This window comes from Watersipora subatra, chromosome 1 (genome assembly GCF_963576615.1).
Source record: "Watersipora subatra chromosome 1, tzWatSuba1.1, whole genome shotgun sequence".
Classification (NCBI taxonomy): Eukaryota; Metazoa; Bryozoa; class Gymnolaemata; order Cheilostomatida; family Watersiporidae; genus Watersipora; species Watersipora subatra.
In genome coordinates, this window is record NC_088708.1 from 51,015,510 (window position 1) to 51,032,584 (window position 17,075).

Genomic DNA, 17,075 nt, shown 5'->3' on the forward strand with positions numbered 1-17,075 from the left:
TGACTTGCTTTCGCCTTTGTCTCGGGCTAAATGCGAACCCACAAGGGTCCACTGATGCGTGAAGATTCCTTCGTCTTCAACATAATGTCAACTCTTTTTTAGTAACATGTCAATTTCTTTATGATTGAATTGTTTCAACTGGAGTGTGAGGGTCCTTTGTAATAACTATCAGTCGGTTCTCTGAGCAATGGTAGTTGTGTTTCTTTTTTTACCAACGGCGTTATAAAACTTTAAGCTAAACAGAAAGGGCTTCGAGTCCTCCCGTCTAATGGCCTGTATAAATACTCGGGCTATCTTTGCTCTTTTTTTAAATTCATTCTCAGATTATCTTTCCTTTTCTTTTTGAATTCATCACTTCTTGTAACTGATTTTTAAATTGAAGTGGTTGATTTTAATCGTGCTTCAGACACCAACTAAGATACACACCCTCTACGCTGTTGAATATGCACATACCTACTTTTTACTGGGTCGACTAATTCTCCAACAATTGGTCGTTCAGTAAGGCTATGCAAACTGGTCTTCATTTTAGGAGCGCGACATTTTTTTCTTTTGTAAAATCTTACGTGCATTACTCATTATAAGGTAGTCTCGTGGATCTTAAGATCTTCATCTGCTAAAAAGCATGCCACGGTTTTGTGTTACTAAATTTGCATGGGACATGTTGTTTATGGCTTTTTATACTAGCGATGGATAGGGCTCAATGTGACTTTAAATGCTCTCTAGGCACCATCTTGTCCAGCATGTAAACAGGGTTTACATAGTGCAAAAGACATAGAAGTAGTGCGCAAGTTTTCAGTAACATTCACAATCTATGTTAATGGTCGTAAATCTTAGAAGCATCACCGGTCACTAATAAAAAAGCATCGCATTTCGATTTTTTTCTAGTTGGTGCAAGAGCACTTCCTGCTTCCTTTTTGGCCAGCCTTCTTTTAGTGTACACATTTGCAACCTCCCACAAACAAGAGTTTTTAAATAGGCAATGTTTTTTTATGATTTATGTGATTGGCCAAACATCACAGCAGAGATTAAAAAAACTGCCAGGTGTAGCTACTCTACGCTTGATTGTGAAATACTCATGAAGCAAGGTTTAGCTTGCTGCCCAACACCCTGTGAAATGTTGACATCCTAGGGATGCTCTCATTCTATGATATACACGTATGAACTCTTTTATTTGTAGAAGATAAAGAGCGCTGCCGAAGACCTATATGAGAATTACTCTTCCGAAAACTATACATGTAATACACTTCTATATTATAATAGCAAAACATTCAAAATATATAAAGACCATGAAAACCTCGTATTGCCCGAGGAAAACACCACCTACCTCGGTCCAAATCTGACATACTACTTGCCATTGTATGACAAGTGGAGAAAAGACTATGAGGTGCCTGTTAGTATAGAAGCCAGTGCTGTTCATGTGCCCACCAACATCTACGCCTGCGGTAAGCTTGTTTACCTGGTTGGATGGCTGTTCAGTATGTGAGAGTCTTGAGAGAACATAGCAAGCAAAATCGTTCCGATTTCAGTTTCTGTCAGATTTCTGTTTTTATCGCCTTTGCTGCCATTCTCTTTGCTGCCGTGATTACACAGGTCTGTGGGGGACACCTATTGGGGTTGTGACATAGTTTGGTACATTGTGGTATTTCTCTATGTAGTCATGATTGTTGAGTGCATTCCTTTTTTGGGGAGAACTTGTCAGGCGGTATGAAGGTGATTTTGGGTTCCCTATGCATAAGGGCATGCGTTTGGGAACACATGAGTTGTTCGGAATTCGACCACACGCTCTTCACAACTACTAGAGAAGTGCAGTAGTTTTTGCCTTCATTGGGATACACAGGGGAATACGATAACCAGGTTGTAAGCTCTGTTGATACGGGCATATGTGCCGACGTACCATTGAAAGGCCTGGCTCCAGGTCTTTATCAAATGTTTATCAAATAGTCGAATGTTTTTAGGCTATGATGATGATCGCTTGCCTTATTACAAATGCCGTCGATTTGTGCAAAAAAATGTTTTTCTGGATTCATTTACTAGTCGTCGATAGAATAGCTTCTATATTAGTTGCGCATGGCTGACAGCGACTTGTAGATCATGGTTTCAAGTTTATAGATTTGCCTTGGACTAAGGCAACACCTATCGTGTACTCCATTCAATGATAGATGTGTTAGTATATATAGTCTCAGATACCCATTTGAGGTACCCTGAGCTTTCAATATTTTTTGCAGCTAGTGAAATCAAATAGTTAAAAATATCCGCCAATAAGGAACCACTTTGGTCAGTATGGAGCTAGTGAGAGAATATAACAAAATATCAGACAAACATTAGTATGCATGCTCAGTTAATATAGCTGTAAAAAGTTAATCAGTTTCCATGACAGACATGGTGCGCAAATTTAAACCAATTCGCAAGTTAAGCGCATCATGATAACAGCATAAATCCGAAAGTTAAGCAAGTTTTACGATTTGCAAAACTTTATCGACTCCATCATGCTTGCGAATAATGGAAACAGCACTTGCAAATGATTCGTATTGAAATACCGCGCCAGCTACTCAACATCGAACATTCTCAATACTTTAATCATCCTTTCTTAATCGAGTTTCACATCGCTGTGTTTGCATCGCTAACACAGGCGTCACTAATTATTAACTTCCTTACCTTTGTCCAAAAAGCGCCGGGGGTCAATCCGCATCAAACAGATTTCTATGGAAACGCTTAATTCACACTGTAACACAACTCCAAATCTACATGATGCGCATGATACGCGTCATGGAAACATACTGTATATAAAAGCTCTTGTTGAACATCCATGGTCCTAATAATCGTCATGTTTAGCCACAGCTTTAGGTGAAGTTTTGGGTATTGGCTGCACTCAGGCTATCTATACTCAATGCACCGATATCTCTGGTGTCTCTGGTGGTTTGCGCTTTGTATTCATATCTGCGTCTTGTCTAAACATTTAACCTTCAAGGTTACTGCATGCAGCATACAGAGGAGCTCATCTAATTTTTGTTATAGACACCTACTTAGGCTTCGTTACTTCTACCATTTCAGCTCATAGCATAACCTAAAAATAATTTGAATAGTTCACCCATCATATGTATTTTGTAACTCCTTATCAAACAACCATTCATTTTTAAAATGAATTTATTACCAGACAAGCATGGAGTAGGTGCAGCAACTTAGTCACAATTAGTCTCTGTCTATGATCAATATTTGATCAATTTTTTAAAATATAGATCTTTGTAAAATTTAAAGGTGTTATATTTGCCGGTTAGTCCTTGATACTTGCCAAAACTTTAATCTGTTCCATGATGTCTCATCTGATGAACATCAATGTAATAACTGTATCATTGGTGCAGAGCGTCAAGGTTGATAGTGGCATCAGAAGCTCAGACTCATGCATCTGCAAATTGGCCGCCATATTTATTATTTCATTATTTCATTACAGCTACTTTTTACAGTCAGTCGATTTCTCAGGACCTACCTTTTTATGATCAACATCTTCTCGACAAGATCAATGCTTAAAATTGTGTCAATCTAATATTAGTCAAGCTTGGCTGGCGTAATGTCAGTCCATGGGGATATCTTTAATATTCTTCCGAAGTAACGAACTTTTATCGAACAAATTTGTGTCATGGACAGTATCTCCTGCATGGCTCATCACCTTCAAACTAGTAGCGTTGTCACAACTTTTGTGTATTTTAGTGTTTGGTTATTTTAGCAACACCAATTATGGATAACATTGGCTGGACGGAGGAACTGGATCCGACCTTCAAGGAAAACTGGGTTGACATGCCTTCCTCTTGGCAGTACTTCGCAAGCTCTGCTGGATTCATGAGATTTTTTCCAGGTGAGTGCCTCCACCAGGTGTCCGTTGAAAGAGGCAGCAGTAAAGTCTGTCCTTTCTATGAAACTTTTTAAAAGGTAGAACACATTGTTCAAATCATGAATAATTGGATGAATTCCTTGCCCGCGAGCAGTAAGGCAGGCCAATAGCAAATACGACTTCTTGTTGTTATATATTTGCAGTCGACTAAGGGAGCTTCATGTTATGTCCAACTCATTATCGCTGCATAAATTTTTTTTGAGGATTCAGTCCAATTCTGTTTTAAATAACATAACATTAGTCACAAAAATGAGTCAGTTCACAAAAATAGTTGTTGGTGCATTGCTGTAGTGTAAATTTTTTGAGAATGTAATTTTTAAAAATTTGAATCATTCAAATGTGTTGTCTATCAATACGAGTATTATTATATTATTGCTATATTATTATATTATTGCTATATTATTATATTAATGCTATATTATTATTTCACTAAAAAACGAGTTGGTAAAGTTAAATATAGCCTAAAATATTTTCTTGGTTTGTGTCAAGCATGTCGGAATATTGAAAAAACAGTACATCCAAAATCTCTCATTTTTGCTGTTCTATAATGATGAAAACTGCTGGTTTTTTCACTTTTTGATAGATATTTTTATGTGAAGTACTGGTTATACAGGAGTAACAATGTGCATTCAGCATAGTTTAAACACATCATCTACCTATTAGAAGGCAGATCAAGGGAGGCAACTCTGAAATATGTTTTTACATGAACTAAGACGGGAATAAGTACTTACCGTGTAAAAATTTACGTGTCACTCTTTCCTTAATGGGTATGGAAATAGTATGCCATTTTTATGTTTTCTTAACATTCTGTGCAATAGCAAAATTTTGCATACAAGTCTTTAACTCTCCGTGTCCTACAGTATGTTTAGATGAAGTTTAATTGGCGTGAAAATGACTGCATTTAAATTTGAATTTTGAACTTGAATTTGAATTTGCATTTAAATTTCAGTCATCTCAGTTTGTCTGTTAAGTCTATGTCAAAGTATTTGTACACGTTAAAGGCAGTGTGAGTTTAAATTGATTGCGTTCCTCATCACCTGGAGTTTAATGTTTTATCAATTTTTGATCAGTTGTATCACAGCTTCAAGACAGTTTACAAGTTGAAGTTCAACTATTAACTGGAGAGCTCATGAATAAGCTGACTAGCAGATCTCTGGGCGTGTCACTGGTTAGAAATGTCGTGCGTGGTTCAGACCAGTGTTAATTTTTAAACAAGACCGAGCCGTGGTAATGACATTGAGATGTTTTGATTGAAAGCGATACTAGCGATACACCTTCGATTGTTATTCGTCGCAATGGTGAAGCATCGCTAGTTTTACTGTTTCATTTGACGGCTACAAATTCAGTCTTTTATTTGATATTAAAAATGAAAACAACATCGGGCAAACAGCCTTATAATTTATAGAGCAACTTCTCTCGTATAGGGTTTGGTTCATTCAGGAAGTCATCTCATAACAATGCAAAAAACTTTTCATCTTACCTGGTGCATTCGGAAGCCCGTGTTGACTCGACGATCCTGGGCGTTAGACATAACGTAAAATATATCTATTACAGCCATTAGGCTGACTCAAGGAAATCATCTGGATCAATAGTATATCGACTGGTATTTCGGTTGTCGGTAGCAAAGATACTAGTTAAGATCACTACTTAAAAAACTGTAGGTACTTTTGTGAGTAGCTTTTCGGCTGTAGCTGGCTTTATCAATTGCTATTCATTTTATACTAGCTGAATGCTCGGCATTGTCCAGATAATAAAAGTTTTTGCACAGAAAATTGTTTTTATTTAACATATAACAACAGTTACCATTCTAACTTTCAAGTGTTTTGTGAAGTTTAAATAAATTAAGAAAAAAAATGAAACTCATCTGTAAAGGTTTTCAAACTTTGTCAAACAACTGTAACTTTTAAACTTCATATCATGAAAATAATGTTTTGTACTGGTCAAATAAATTAAGAAACAAAATAAAACAACTATAAAAGTTTTTAAATGAAAATGTGTAATAATTAGCAAGTAATAGCTGTATTAAGTCTGTTTTGCTACAACTACAATGAAAGATGATTTGGTAATAATACAATTAATACGAACTGAGAAAACAAAACAAAAATCCTGATTATGTTGAATTAATAATAACAATTCATGCATAGAAGTGTGTTATAAAAAAGGTTACTGTTCCAACAAAAGCTATCCATCAAAGCTTCGAATACGATGATACTGGTACCTCTCGACACTGGTACAAATGTAAAAATGAGATAGCAGACTGTCTTTGTTTGACCGAACAGTGAGAGAATGGAAAGGCTATTCCTACTCGATATAATAAAATTGCCCACGTAAAAAGTATTGGTTTTTACCGGATTTAGCAATCGAACCCTACGAAAAACTGGAAATTTTATCATGTGCATACGGTATACGGCATATGATAAAAGCAATGGAATGCTGAGGGCGGTATAACTCAGCGGTTAAGCGTGTAGTTTGAAACTTGTAGTTACAATCATCGTGGGTTCAAATCCAGCGCTCAGCGAGGTTTTAATTCTAAGATTTTAATAGCTATAGCTGGACAGGTAGACATCCGAACAGACATCCGAACAGATGATGACAAACTTTGAGACTTATATATATAGAATAGTTGCTAAATAGGAAAACAGAAAAAACTTTGTGTCGGTATTATACTTAAACTTGCGAACTTCTATTTAGCTCATAGTCTCTGGCCATACTTTAGGGCGCTGAGTAATATTAGAATAACAGCATTCCTACAGCAACCTTGGCCAAGAGTTGAACTTTCACCTCCTTCGCAGAGGCTACTTCTCTTCGAACTTCCTTTTCACAATAAGCGTCGATGTTGTTTTTCTGTTATTTTATTAATTAGTATCTCTGAGCCACTTACTAAACGTTCGCTGGAAAGCTCTATGAGTGAGGTAATGCGCATCAGCTGTATTTCTACAAATTCTGTAGGATATTCAGCTGTATTTCTACAAATCGAGAAGAACAACAATGAGAAGGACAACAATGAGCCTCGCTAATCCGTGTTAGCGTTAAATACTGTAGATTGTATTGGAAACGACGCATTCACTGATAATATTGAAAGCTCTTCGATCAATTTTTCTTTTGTTGATATTTAACAAATAAAGTGAGCAAATCACACAAGAGTTGAATGCGGTTGCATTATCTCTACGCCAGCCTTCTATTTACACAAACCTGTAGTCAAAACTGCAATTAATGCATTAGCTCTCATCTTCTCTCAGGCTCTCGACTAATGACATGGAATGAAGATGCCGTTGCCGGTATCGGGTGATGGGTATCGGGTGGGGGGAGATATCGGGTGATGGGTACCGGGTGGAGGGTATCGGGTGGGGGGGGGGGTTATCGGATGGGTGGAAGGGGGGGTTATCGGATGGGTGGAAGGGTGGGTGGAGGGTGGGTGGCTGCCGTCATTTGTAAATCATTCTCAACCTTCTTTGCTGAGCGATTGTTCAGAAGTTGGTAACAGAAAGAGCTGTACTCTGAATCACCATAACTACCGGTATAGGATTTACATTTCATCTTAGTACTAGCTTACCGCGTCTCCACTACTAGGATGCTAGTGTGAAACGCTGCATATTGACAGTAATAATATAGATAGATAGACAGATCTTAACTTTAACTATACCTGTTTAAAGCGAATCAAACCATGACACAAAAACCATAGCAAAAAGGTAGTAAAATAAATTATGTGTATTGAGAGGAAAAGCTCCTTTTGCATAACGATGTTCTTTATTATAAATTGGCAAGGCGTTGGTGTCTGGTATGAGGTGTAGTGGTTTTTTGGGACGTAGGAATGTATTAGCTGGTCTTGCAGATTACAGAAACAACTTGGGTATTTTAAACAGCATTTTAAAATTTTATGTTCAAGTAAAATCCTTATTTTAAAATAAGACAAATATTTTTACATGACTGCCAAACTGTGAAAAGGCGTTTGAGCAGATGTCAGCGGTATTGTCATGTTCCATTCTGGCTCAGAGAAGGCATCAGGTAGTTGCTGAAATGGACTCGGCGATGCTCTTACCTGGTAACGCTATAGAATAGCCCCACACTAGTAAGTCAATATGGTCAACCTGTCAGTACCTGTCAGTACATCTAATATTTTATCTCTCTATTCGCAGCTGCCAAATGGTCATATACTGGAATGGATATGTATGACGCTCGACTGACAGAATGGTGAGTTCCTTATTCTACAACTCTACATACTTGATATAAACTAACTATAGCATTTCATCTGTACGGTTAAATAATATTAATACAGCAGCTGTATCGGCAGCTCATATGTATATCAAAAAAGACTGGCTAATGGGAAAGAGTGAATCCGTGACTAGATATTAACGACTATCACACCTCTTTCTACTGATTAGCTGGGTGTGGAGATGCTGTCGGGCATCCATTGCTGATGACATCATTGATTATGGCAGCATTACGCAGTTTAGCCCCGGTGTCACGCTTGCAGCAAAGACACTTTCTTACTTATGGTATTATAAGGTGGTTGCTGTGGTGGCATTCAAAGCTGCCAGAGGCAGCTCAACAATCAATTATAAGTACTTTGATGTGCCACTCGCTGACAACTGCGTCTCTTCACACCTCATCGCTGCTTCTTCTCCTTTTACTCTAATTTCAAAATTACTTTGGCTCTGAATATGCAGGTACACCGGTGCAGCTTCGATGCCAAAGAGTGTCATAATCTTATTGGATATCAGCGGCAGCATGACTGGCCTGCGCATGGAAATTGCCAAAACCACTGTGAGGAAGATCATGGAGTCTCTCCAGCAGAACGACTTCTTCAACCTTATTACGGTACAAGTTCAAAAACGTCTGATTGACCCTATCTTAACATACCCTTCTACAGACTAATCATACACACTGACTATCTTAACACGGACTACCATGTTTTCCTACAGATAAGTCATACACAATGAAGCTTCATACCGGCTTGTAACCCCTTTATCCAGTGTTAAGCTTTCCATTCTAGATTTCGTGTATATCAGATCTGTATATATGGTCAGCGTTCTCTACAGATAGGCAGCTGTCACGATAGTTAACATGTTTCATAAAGTGCTGGTCTGATAACTTCTCAATAATTTTGCCATTGATTGAAGTTTGTTTGTCCCCTGTCTTTGGAAAATTAGATTACGGGGTAATTGATAGTGCTATTTCTATCATGGCTTGGCAAGTTATTGACTTGCTTGCTTTAGCCCTGCTGCCAGCTACCATTATTGCTCGACAACCCCACGACTAATCCAGTCCTTCAGCGCTGCTGTGTAGTTATGACTATATACCGGCCTTTGCGACTATCAATATACATAGAGCAACAGCAAGGTTTCTACGATTCGCACCAACTGAACACATTTAACAAAATGTCAGCCATTACCGTTTGGCTGAGTCAATTAATAACGCTACTAGTGTGCTACTAAGCTAACTCATTCATATTTTGGTGTCGGTAATGTTAATCACCTTTGTAACCTGAACACACTCTGAGAATGAATCATTGCAAATCCTAAATCTCATCGCACTTCTAACTATTCTAGGCCACCCACGTAGTTTATGCTTATAGTCACTCTTATTATTTTACTTGTCACTCGCACCAAGCCCTTTGGCTGTCAGATCCTAGTTCTCACTTTTTGGACAACCATTGTCATGGATTGATCTTAAGTCACTCGTGTCGATCTCAAGTCCTCAAGTCGGCCATGGATTGCTAGTCATTCAGCTCCGGATAACTTGATCTGTATGTTGACTTTCTTTCTGACTGATAATTAATCCCTGGTGATTTCCGTAATGACTTGTTTTTTCCATTACTAGAGGTTGTATCACAGTTTGGTAGCATTTGTCACGTACACTTTTTAAAAAGACTTACACTAAAACTGTTCATGGTTGTTTCTGTTTTATTTTGGTGACCACGAACAGCATTCAAATATAAAACTAATGAGCCTCGCTAAATAGTTACATTAAGGAGTTGCCCTGGTTGTTAAAAGAATTTTTGACCATTTACAGCAATGTAAGATTGAGTCTTATTATTGGTTAAGAATTGCTCATTGTGCAGAAGAGTAGAGACTGTTCTGTTCTTTCCTTGCTAAGGAGAAAACAGAAAACTATTTTCTCCTTAGCAAGTTGAGTTTGATTAAATACCAAACTATAAGTTGAGTATCTACTGGAGGCTCAGAAGTTGTAACACGTGTACTTGTGAGCTGTCACAACTCGAGCTTTGGGTACGATAGGTTCCTATTCTTATCAAGCGCAGACTGTTATTGTCTTTCATTTCAAAATGATATTTTAAAATTTAAAGAGCTTCTATGATATTATCATGATTTCAACGTTGATCTAGATCCCTGATATAGGTTGACATCAGGTAAACTGGTTGAACCTTGATGTATGAGGCGAGATCAATCGTTTGTGGCAGAACATGAATTCCGTAGCCATTCCACTGGGAGTCCCCCCACTACTTCCTAATTAAAACCTTTGCCAACAGGAATAATATTTATCGAATTGGTATGCACACTGTAGGAGAGTATTAGGGTGACAGGAAACAAGTATACCTCACTCATCTCATATGGAGTCAGTAGAGCTCATTCAGGCCTGGCAGCAGATTTCATATTCAACATATTATTAATACTAGATAAATGTCCAGCTTTCCACTTGTAATAAATAGGTTTTTCGCACAAGAAATATATTTTTAATCATCACATACAATCGTTCAAAATTTAAACAGCTAATTTGCCATTGGCTAAGTTTCTTTGCCCAATAAATTTGAGTAACTCAAGCAAGTAACTTGCTTGAGTAAAGAGCTGTACTTATAATTGTGCTTGTAACCATTCATTAACTGTCATGATCACTCACATAATCATGATCTTCAAGCGTACTAGTAGTAACAAATAGTATTTTTGCAAGTACTTTAAGCGTGCATCGTTTAACCTGTGTAGTAAGTACGTGCACAATTATTTCATAGTATGGCAAGTAGGTCGTGTGGTGTAGTGGATAGACACGCCTGTCTGCAGAACTAGGGTTCTAAGTTCAACTCCAGTACAAAGCACTTTTTTGTTCCTAAAACTTTATTCCTATAACTGAACTTACGATCGACAGACGCTCACATTCCTATGTGTCGATAGATTGCTAGGTTAGTCACTCAGCTCGTGCACTGCTTATCCTTACACATATTTTGTAGTTCAACAATGATACAGCTTTTGTGGACTGTGACTGTCGGTATTCCAATGACACCCTTATCCAGGCCACTTCTCAAAACATTAAGGTTAGTTTTAATCTAAAAATTCAGAATCATCAGTTTTTATAAACTAACACTTGTGTATTGAAAGATTGTGAATGGGTGTGTCGTATTACATCTAGCTGACTCCACTCTCACCTTGCCCATTTACAATAATTTTATATAAAATTTTAAATCACTCATGAGTAGTCTAGCTTTTTTATCATATTTTGTCTTGACAAACCAGTCTTTCAAAGTAGATAATTATTTACCAAGTTTCTATACAGTGGTTGTGTAGCGACACCTGGGTGCGCCAGTGTTAAAGCGCTACGGTGGGTCAACAAGCATATCATGTTTCTGTAAGGCGCTATAGTAGAGCGATGGTCGTACGACGACTTATGGCGACCACTTTGTGCCCGCACAAGTGCGACGCTGTTGCTCACCAAGGAAGTTTCCACTACACAAAGAAGACGCGTCGTACTGATGTTTCACATTCGAACAGCCACACTGGATCATAACAGAATGAGAGTGACACGACTGTTTCCACGATGGTATTGCAGTACCATACTCAAGTGTGTCTGCCAGTGTATGCAAACTTAGTAACTAACAAAACAGAATCAGAGGTTGCCAGTAAAGCAGTATGCCTGCTTCCTGTATATTGCCATCTATAGTCACAATTCAGTGGCAGACAACTCTTCAACTGTGTGTCAAATGTCAACTGACTATCACTTGCACAATTAAGAGCTGTAATATTGATACTCCGAGAGCATAAAACAGATTTAGCGAATGTGATGTTTACGCTAGAACATGGATGACCAATATAGTAGTCTATCACAGATCATAAATTTTGGGCAAGCTTTATCCATAAGGCACCTAATCTTTTAGAATATACACTACATGTATATACAATAAGTACGTGTTATATTTTAACGGTAAAGTATACAATACATATATAGTAGGTATGACATTTCATATGCATGCTGTGACAGCATACTGTCAGGTTTGCTGAGGTCAATATAATGATCACAGTGATTCTGGCTAGCATTTTGTTTGACTGATGTTCCAAGTCTCTGGAGAGTATATAAACTCAGCTTCCATTTCCTAGCTAATAAATATCATATGGCTTGGTCAGCTTATTAGACCCGCCACCACCTGCAGCTCATGATACTCGGGCTAAGCATCCAAGAGCCATGTTCCACGTCTGCCACATAGAGGTAGTAGGTTGTACACTGAATTGAAAAGGCTGTCAAGATGAATATAATATGTTTTATTTCTCCTTAAAAGACTTGGAATTTTTTTGGCTTCAATTCTTGTTAGAGGGAAAGGTTCAAGTGGTTTCTCAACTTAGTTCCTGTTAAACTGTGTGGATTTTGCAAAATATGCAATAATGTAGCTATTCAATACAATTTTTACAAACGGGAAAATTTATAAAAAAGTATATTAACTATTAATAAAGATATTTTATAAACAAAACAATCCAACATCATTTAAAGCATGAAAATATAAGCCCCTCGGTGAATGATAAACATAGTACGCTTTAAAAACAACTGTAAAAGAGTTTTTAATATAAGAACTTTGGTTAAGTTCTCAATGGCTGGCGTGGTTGACCTTCACCTTACGATTAGGGTAATCGTAGAGCTTGTTTGTAGATCTACGTGAAATATTGAATACTTTCTGTAGTTCTAATCTTACCTCGATGTATATTTTTGCCTAGCTAGATTATTTTAGAGTTAAAATCACATAAAGCAATTGTCAAAATTAGTTGACCATTTAAAATAGGATGTGATGCTGCTATATTCATTATTTATAGACTTTTACACATTATTCATAGCCTTTGCATCTGGTTATGTTTGACTGCATGGAAGACATTTGCTGCATACTTTTTAAAACTAAAACTCGCTAAATTTACCAAATGCTTAGGGCTCAGGCTATTACTGTTTGCATGATCAGAAGGTAGCAGTACAGCATAGCCTTAAGTCACGCAACAAACCATGAAAACCCTGCAAGTAGTATTTGGTCACATCCGCTTTATCTAAAAAGTTTAAACCATTTTTGTATTTAATCAAGTCACTGATAATTGCATTGTTCTTATTAAAAGATCACAGAGGAAGGAAACTCCAATGAAACTAGCGCGGTTTGTTTATGCATCAAAGTATGACTTTTATAAAGATTTCCTGAATATTCATAGCCTAAGCACCCATATATTTATATAGAGATTTTCCGAGACATTCATAGCCCATGTACCCTTATACCTTAAGATAGATTTTCTGAGACATTTATAGCCTAAGTACCCTTACACCTTCATACATTTTAACAAAGCTTCATACCCTGACTACTCAAACTTGACATGCGCGGTGTTATAAAGTACGCTGTTTATTACGAATTTACTATAATTACGAAATAATAATAATTATAATAGATTATAATAATACTATAAATTGCGAATTTAATATAATTCTAAAATACTCATAAATATTGGATACAAATAAGCATATAAAAACAATCAGTACAAATCTAGGCTTTGGCACAGAAACAAACTGATATTTCTGTTTTAGTTGTTATATCTGATACTAATACATAATATCATTGAACTGAAACTTAACTAACCTAAATAAAGCCCATTTCTGATATTGCCAGGTGTAAAGTGTGCCTACAGTCAACATAGATGCTGGTATATTAGGTGCCAAAATACTCGCTGTGTGAGTCACTAGAAATTCAGGATGGAGTCCCTGTGTGTCACACAAGTGGAGGGCATTTGCTTTGCATAGAGTATGGTCTATCACACCTGTTTTGTGACGCTGTTATATTTCCTCTGGGTATCGAGTCATTACGTTTTAACAATACCATAGTATTTCAAAGGATTTCAGGCTCGTTCCATCCATACTCAATCATATATCCGATACTGCAGCCGTTGTGCCATAGAGGTTTCATGCGCTTGGATGGCACCACCAGTTTATACACTTTCATTTGCATCACTGCCCACTCTATTGATGTTACATAACTTGTCATGTCTTAGCGTACATACGGACAGCAGAGAGTATGCTATCACGTGGGAGCTCAGCTGGGACCCCCAGCCTGTACTGCAGTTTAGTTTACTATATGCTAGTTCCAGGAAAAGATTTTTATTTCTAAAGAGTTTACTTGCGCATACATGTTAGTACTTGTGAGTATAGGCATTCATGCTGACATATTTTTGCAGAGAATTTCCGATGCACTGGCAAATATAGAAAGTTCAGAGATGGCCAATTTCTCGCGAGTGTTGACGCATGCCTTTGAAATACTCATACAGGTGGGTGGCTAGTAATGCAACATTTTCATTGTGTATGTAATTTAGTATTTTAATCCTTCTGATTCTCTGATGTCTGCCCCAACATTGGTTGATTTGCTTTTCGTGCTATTTGGGATAGTGAGACGACAAACAAGTTCAAATCACAGGTAGGTAGGACCCTGTTAGAAGACTTTCGGAATGTAATTAGATCATCGCAGATAGAAATAAAACCATGTAGAGCTCAGCAGGAACATAAATAAAACACATGGATATTAAACATGATACAAACAGAAAGAACACATATACAACGAAGGCAAAACAACTCCAGAACAAATGTAAACCCCTGAAGGATCACATACAGGTGTAGAATATAGGCAGAGCACAAGTAGATCCCACATGTGATCCTAGTTTAGGTTGTAGTTTTGTCTAAATACAAATTTTGTTATTTTCATTATCTATATCATATCCTAGGCCGGCAGCATCAGCGGCAGCTGCAGCACGGAGAACTAATAATAAAACAATTGAAATTATAAACAGGAAGTGAGCTTCTACATGCTCAATGACCTGAACTTCCAGTTGATTCAAATTTACCATTCTTAGAGAATGATTATGATTATCTCAGCATCTCGTCTCATTTTCTCAGACTATCGCTTTTCAGCAATAACAATTTTAGTGCACGTCACGTGATGTCTGTTTGCAGGCAAATGCGAGTATGGTGACAGGAGCTCCCTCAAACAATGCAATAATGCTTATCACTGATGGAGCCCCACAGACTTATGAAGATGTCTTTGGAAAATACAACTGGAAAATAGTTGAAGACGACAAAGGCAATGAGAAAATTCTGAAATGGGTCCGTTACTGTATTATTTTTTCATGATTTAAATGCAGCATTTTGTAGCGATACTAGTTTTTTTGTGGAGATGTGAGTTCAGGTCTCTATAGCAAAAGTGATATTACGTGAAAAAAACCAAATTTGTCAGCTGAGTTCAATTAGTAGACACAAGCTGTGTTTGCCAAAACTGGTTCGACCGAACTCTCTCATGCCTTTCAAATTCTGCATATTATTGTCATCGTTGTTGCTGTTGTAAATATAATTAGCATATCATTATATTATTGTGGATCAAAATATTATGAAATATTTTAACTGAGTAATATTTTGTAACTGGCAGCAATTTTGGTAATTATAGTTTTATTTGCTCAGGTGAAAAGAAAGTAAGTAGGCTAGGTCAACTAAAGATTTACTGTAAGTGTTCTCTACCGAGGGTCATATGTCGGGGGAAATTGTTGCTCTATACTAGCAATTGTAATTATATTTCACCGTCTTCACAAAAATTTCTTTTCATGCTTGCATATTCGGGTGTTAACGTAGTTTATTAAAGGTGCTCATGGCAAATGATTGTGCAACTCTATGGATAAGAATACTCATTGAACTTTTCTAATTGTTATGATCATGACTTAATATATCACTCTGATTGGTTTGTCTAAAGAGTTGTAAAAGCCCCAGTTAGTTCTATGGATTATATATTTCACACTTGCATTCTATGCCTGTTTTATCTATTGCTCTTATTATCATCTAGGTCTAGGGTTGATATCTATGGTTTTAGGCATATATACTTTTCTAATTCTATGGTAGCCAATTTTGCGCCCTACTGCATATCAAAACATCTGTGGCTCATTACGCTTATGGTTATTGCACATATAACTTCTATTCTCTATTGTGGTTACCTCTATGACTTATTGCAAGCTTCAGTAGCTGTCTGCTCTCTATAATCTCAGCCAATTTTTAGGCTCGCGTGTTCACTTATTTGATTGGCCAAGAGGTGACAACATCTAACAAGGCTCATGTGGAGTGGATGGCTTGCGCTAACAAAGGTAAAGCTGCCTTGAAATTAAAGTTAACTCGAAGTTAAGTCTATGAAAATTCCTCATTTTGTTGATTTTAAGTATAGTGTACATAAAAGCGAATGTTTACTGCACCCTCACATGACCGATAATGTAACATACACTTCATGCATACTTACACTGTAACTTACGCTACTTGCATACTCATACTGTAACTTGTATTACCTGCATTTTTATATTGTAACTTACACTATTTGTGTACTTATATTGTAATTTACACTACTTGTGTACTTCTACTGTAACTTACACTACTTGCATACTTACACTGTAACTTGAATTGAGGGCATGCTTACCGTTCTTTCCCAGTTTAACTAGGCAATGCCACTAAAAATGAACTTACACACAATTTTAGTAGATTTTATCAGAAAGTATCGGTATTCTTATATCATATACAAATGTTTTTGATGTTTGAGGTGATCTGACTGTCAGGATGTTTCAATATAAAAATCTGCGAAACTTGTTCACAGTTAAAATGCTCAAATCAAGCAAAAGTGTGATTACGGAGTCTACAGTTGCAAAGAGATCGACAGAATAGAGACGCATAACGCTGCAACGTGAATGCAATAGCTGATTTCAACTATCGCAACAATAGCAACTAGTGATGTAGTTTCACACGTATTTTTCTTCTGAGCGATTTAAAAGCAATCAAGTTTTGTCGAATTTATCTTGAAACCCCAGGGCTGATACTCTGAAAGAAACACCCACCTGGATAGGCCCAGACTTGGATATTGTACCCCCAATCACCTGGTTGGTCAATTGGAATTTGGATAATGTACCCCCAATCACCTGGTTGGTCAATTTGA

General features: G+C 37.2%; 1 protein-coding gene across 1 annotated transcript in view; it reads left to right on the forward strand.

The window, feature by feature from the left end:
• The first annotated feature begins 1,342 nt into the window (after nucleotides 1–1,342).
• Nucleotides 1,343–17,075, forward strand: part of LOC137385989 (voltage-dependent calcium channel subunit alpha-2/delta-3-like) — a 43,730-nt gene continuing 27,997 nt past the window's right edge. The window contains exons 1-8 of the mRNA XM_068072631.1: nucleotides 1,343–1,442; nucleotides 3,722–3,850; nucleotides 8,023–8,077; nucleotides 8,554–8,704; nucleotides 11,067–11,150; nucleotides 14,302–14,391; nucleotides 15,071–15,220; nucleotides 16,158–16,242. Coding sequence (XP_067928732.1) covers nucleotides 3,733–3,850; nucleotides 8,023–8,077; nucleotides 8,554–8,704; nucleotides 11,067–11,150; nucleotides 14,302–14,391; nucleotides 15,071–15,220; nucleotides 16,158–16,242 — 733 coding nt within the window. The 5' untranslated portion in view covers nucleotides 1,343–1,442; nucleotides 3,722–3,732. The remainder of the gene's footprint in view (nucleotides 1,443–3,721; nucleotides 3,851–8,022; nucleotides 8,078–8,553; nucleotides 8,705–11,066; nucleotides 11,151–14,301; nucleotides 14,392–15,070; nucleotides 15,221–16,157; nucleotides 16,243–17,075) is intronic.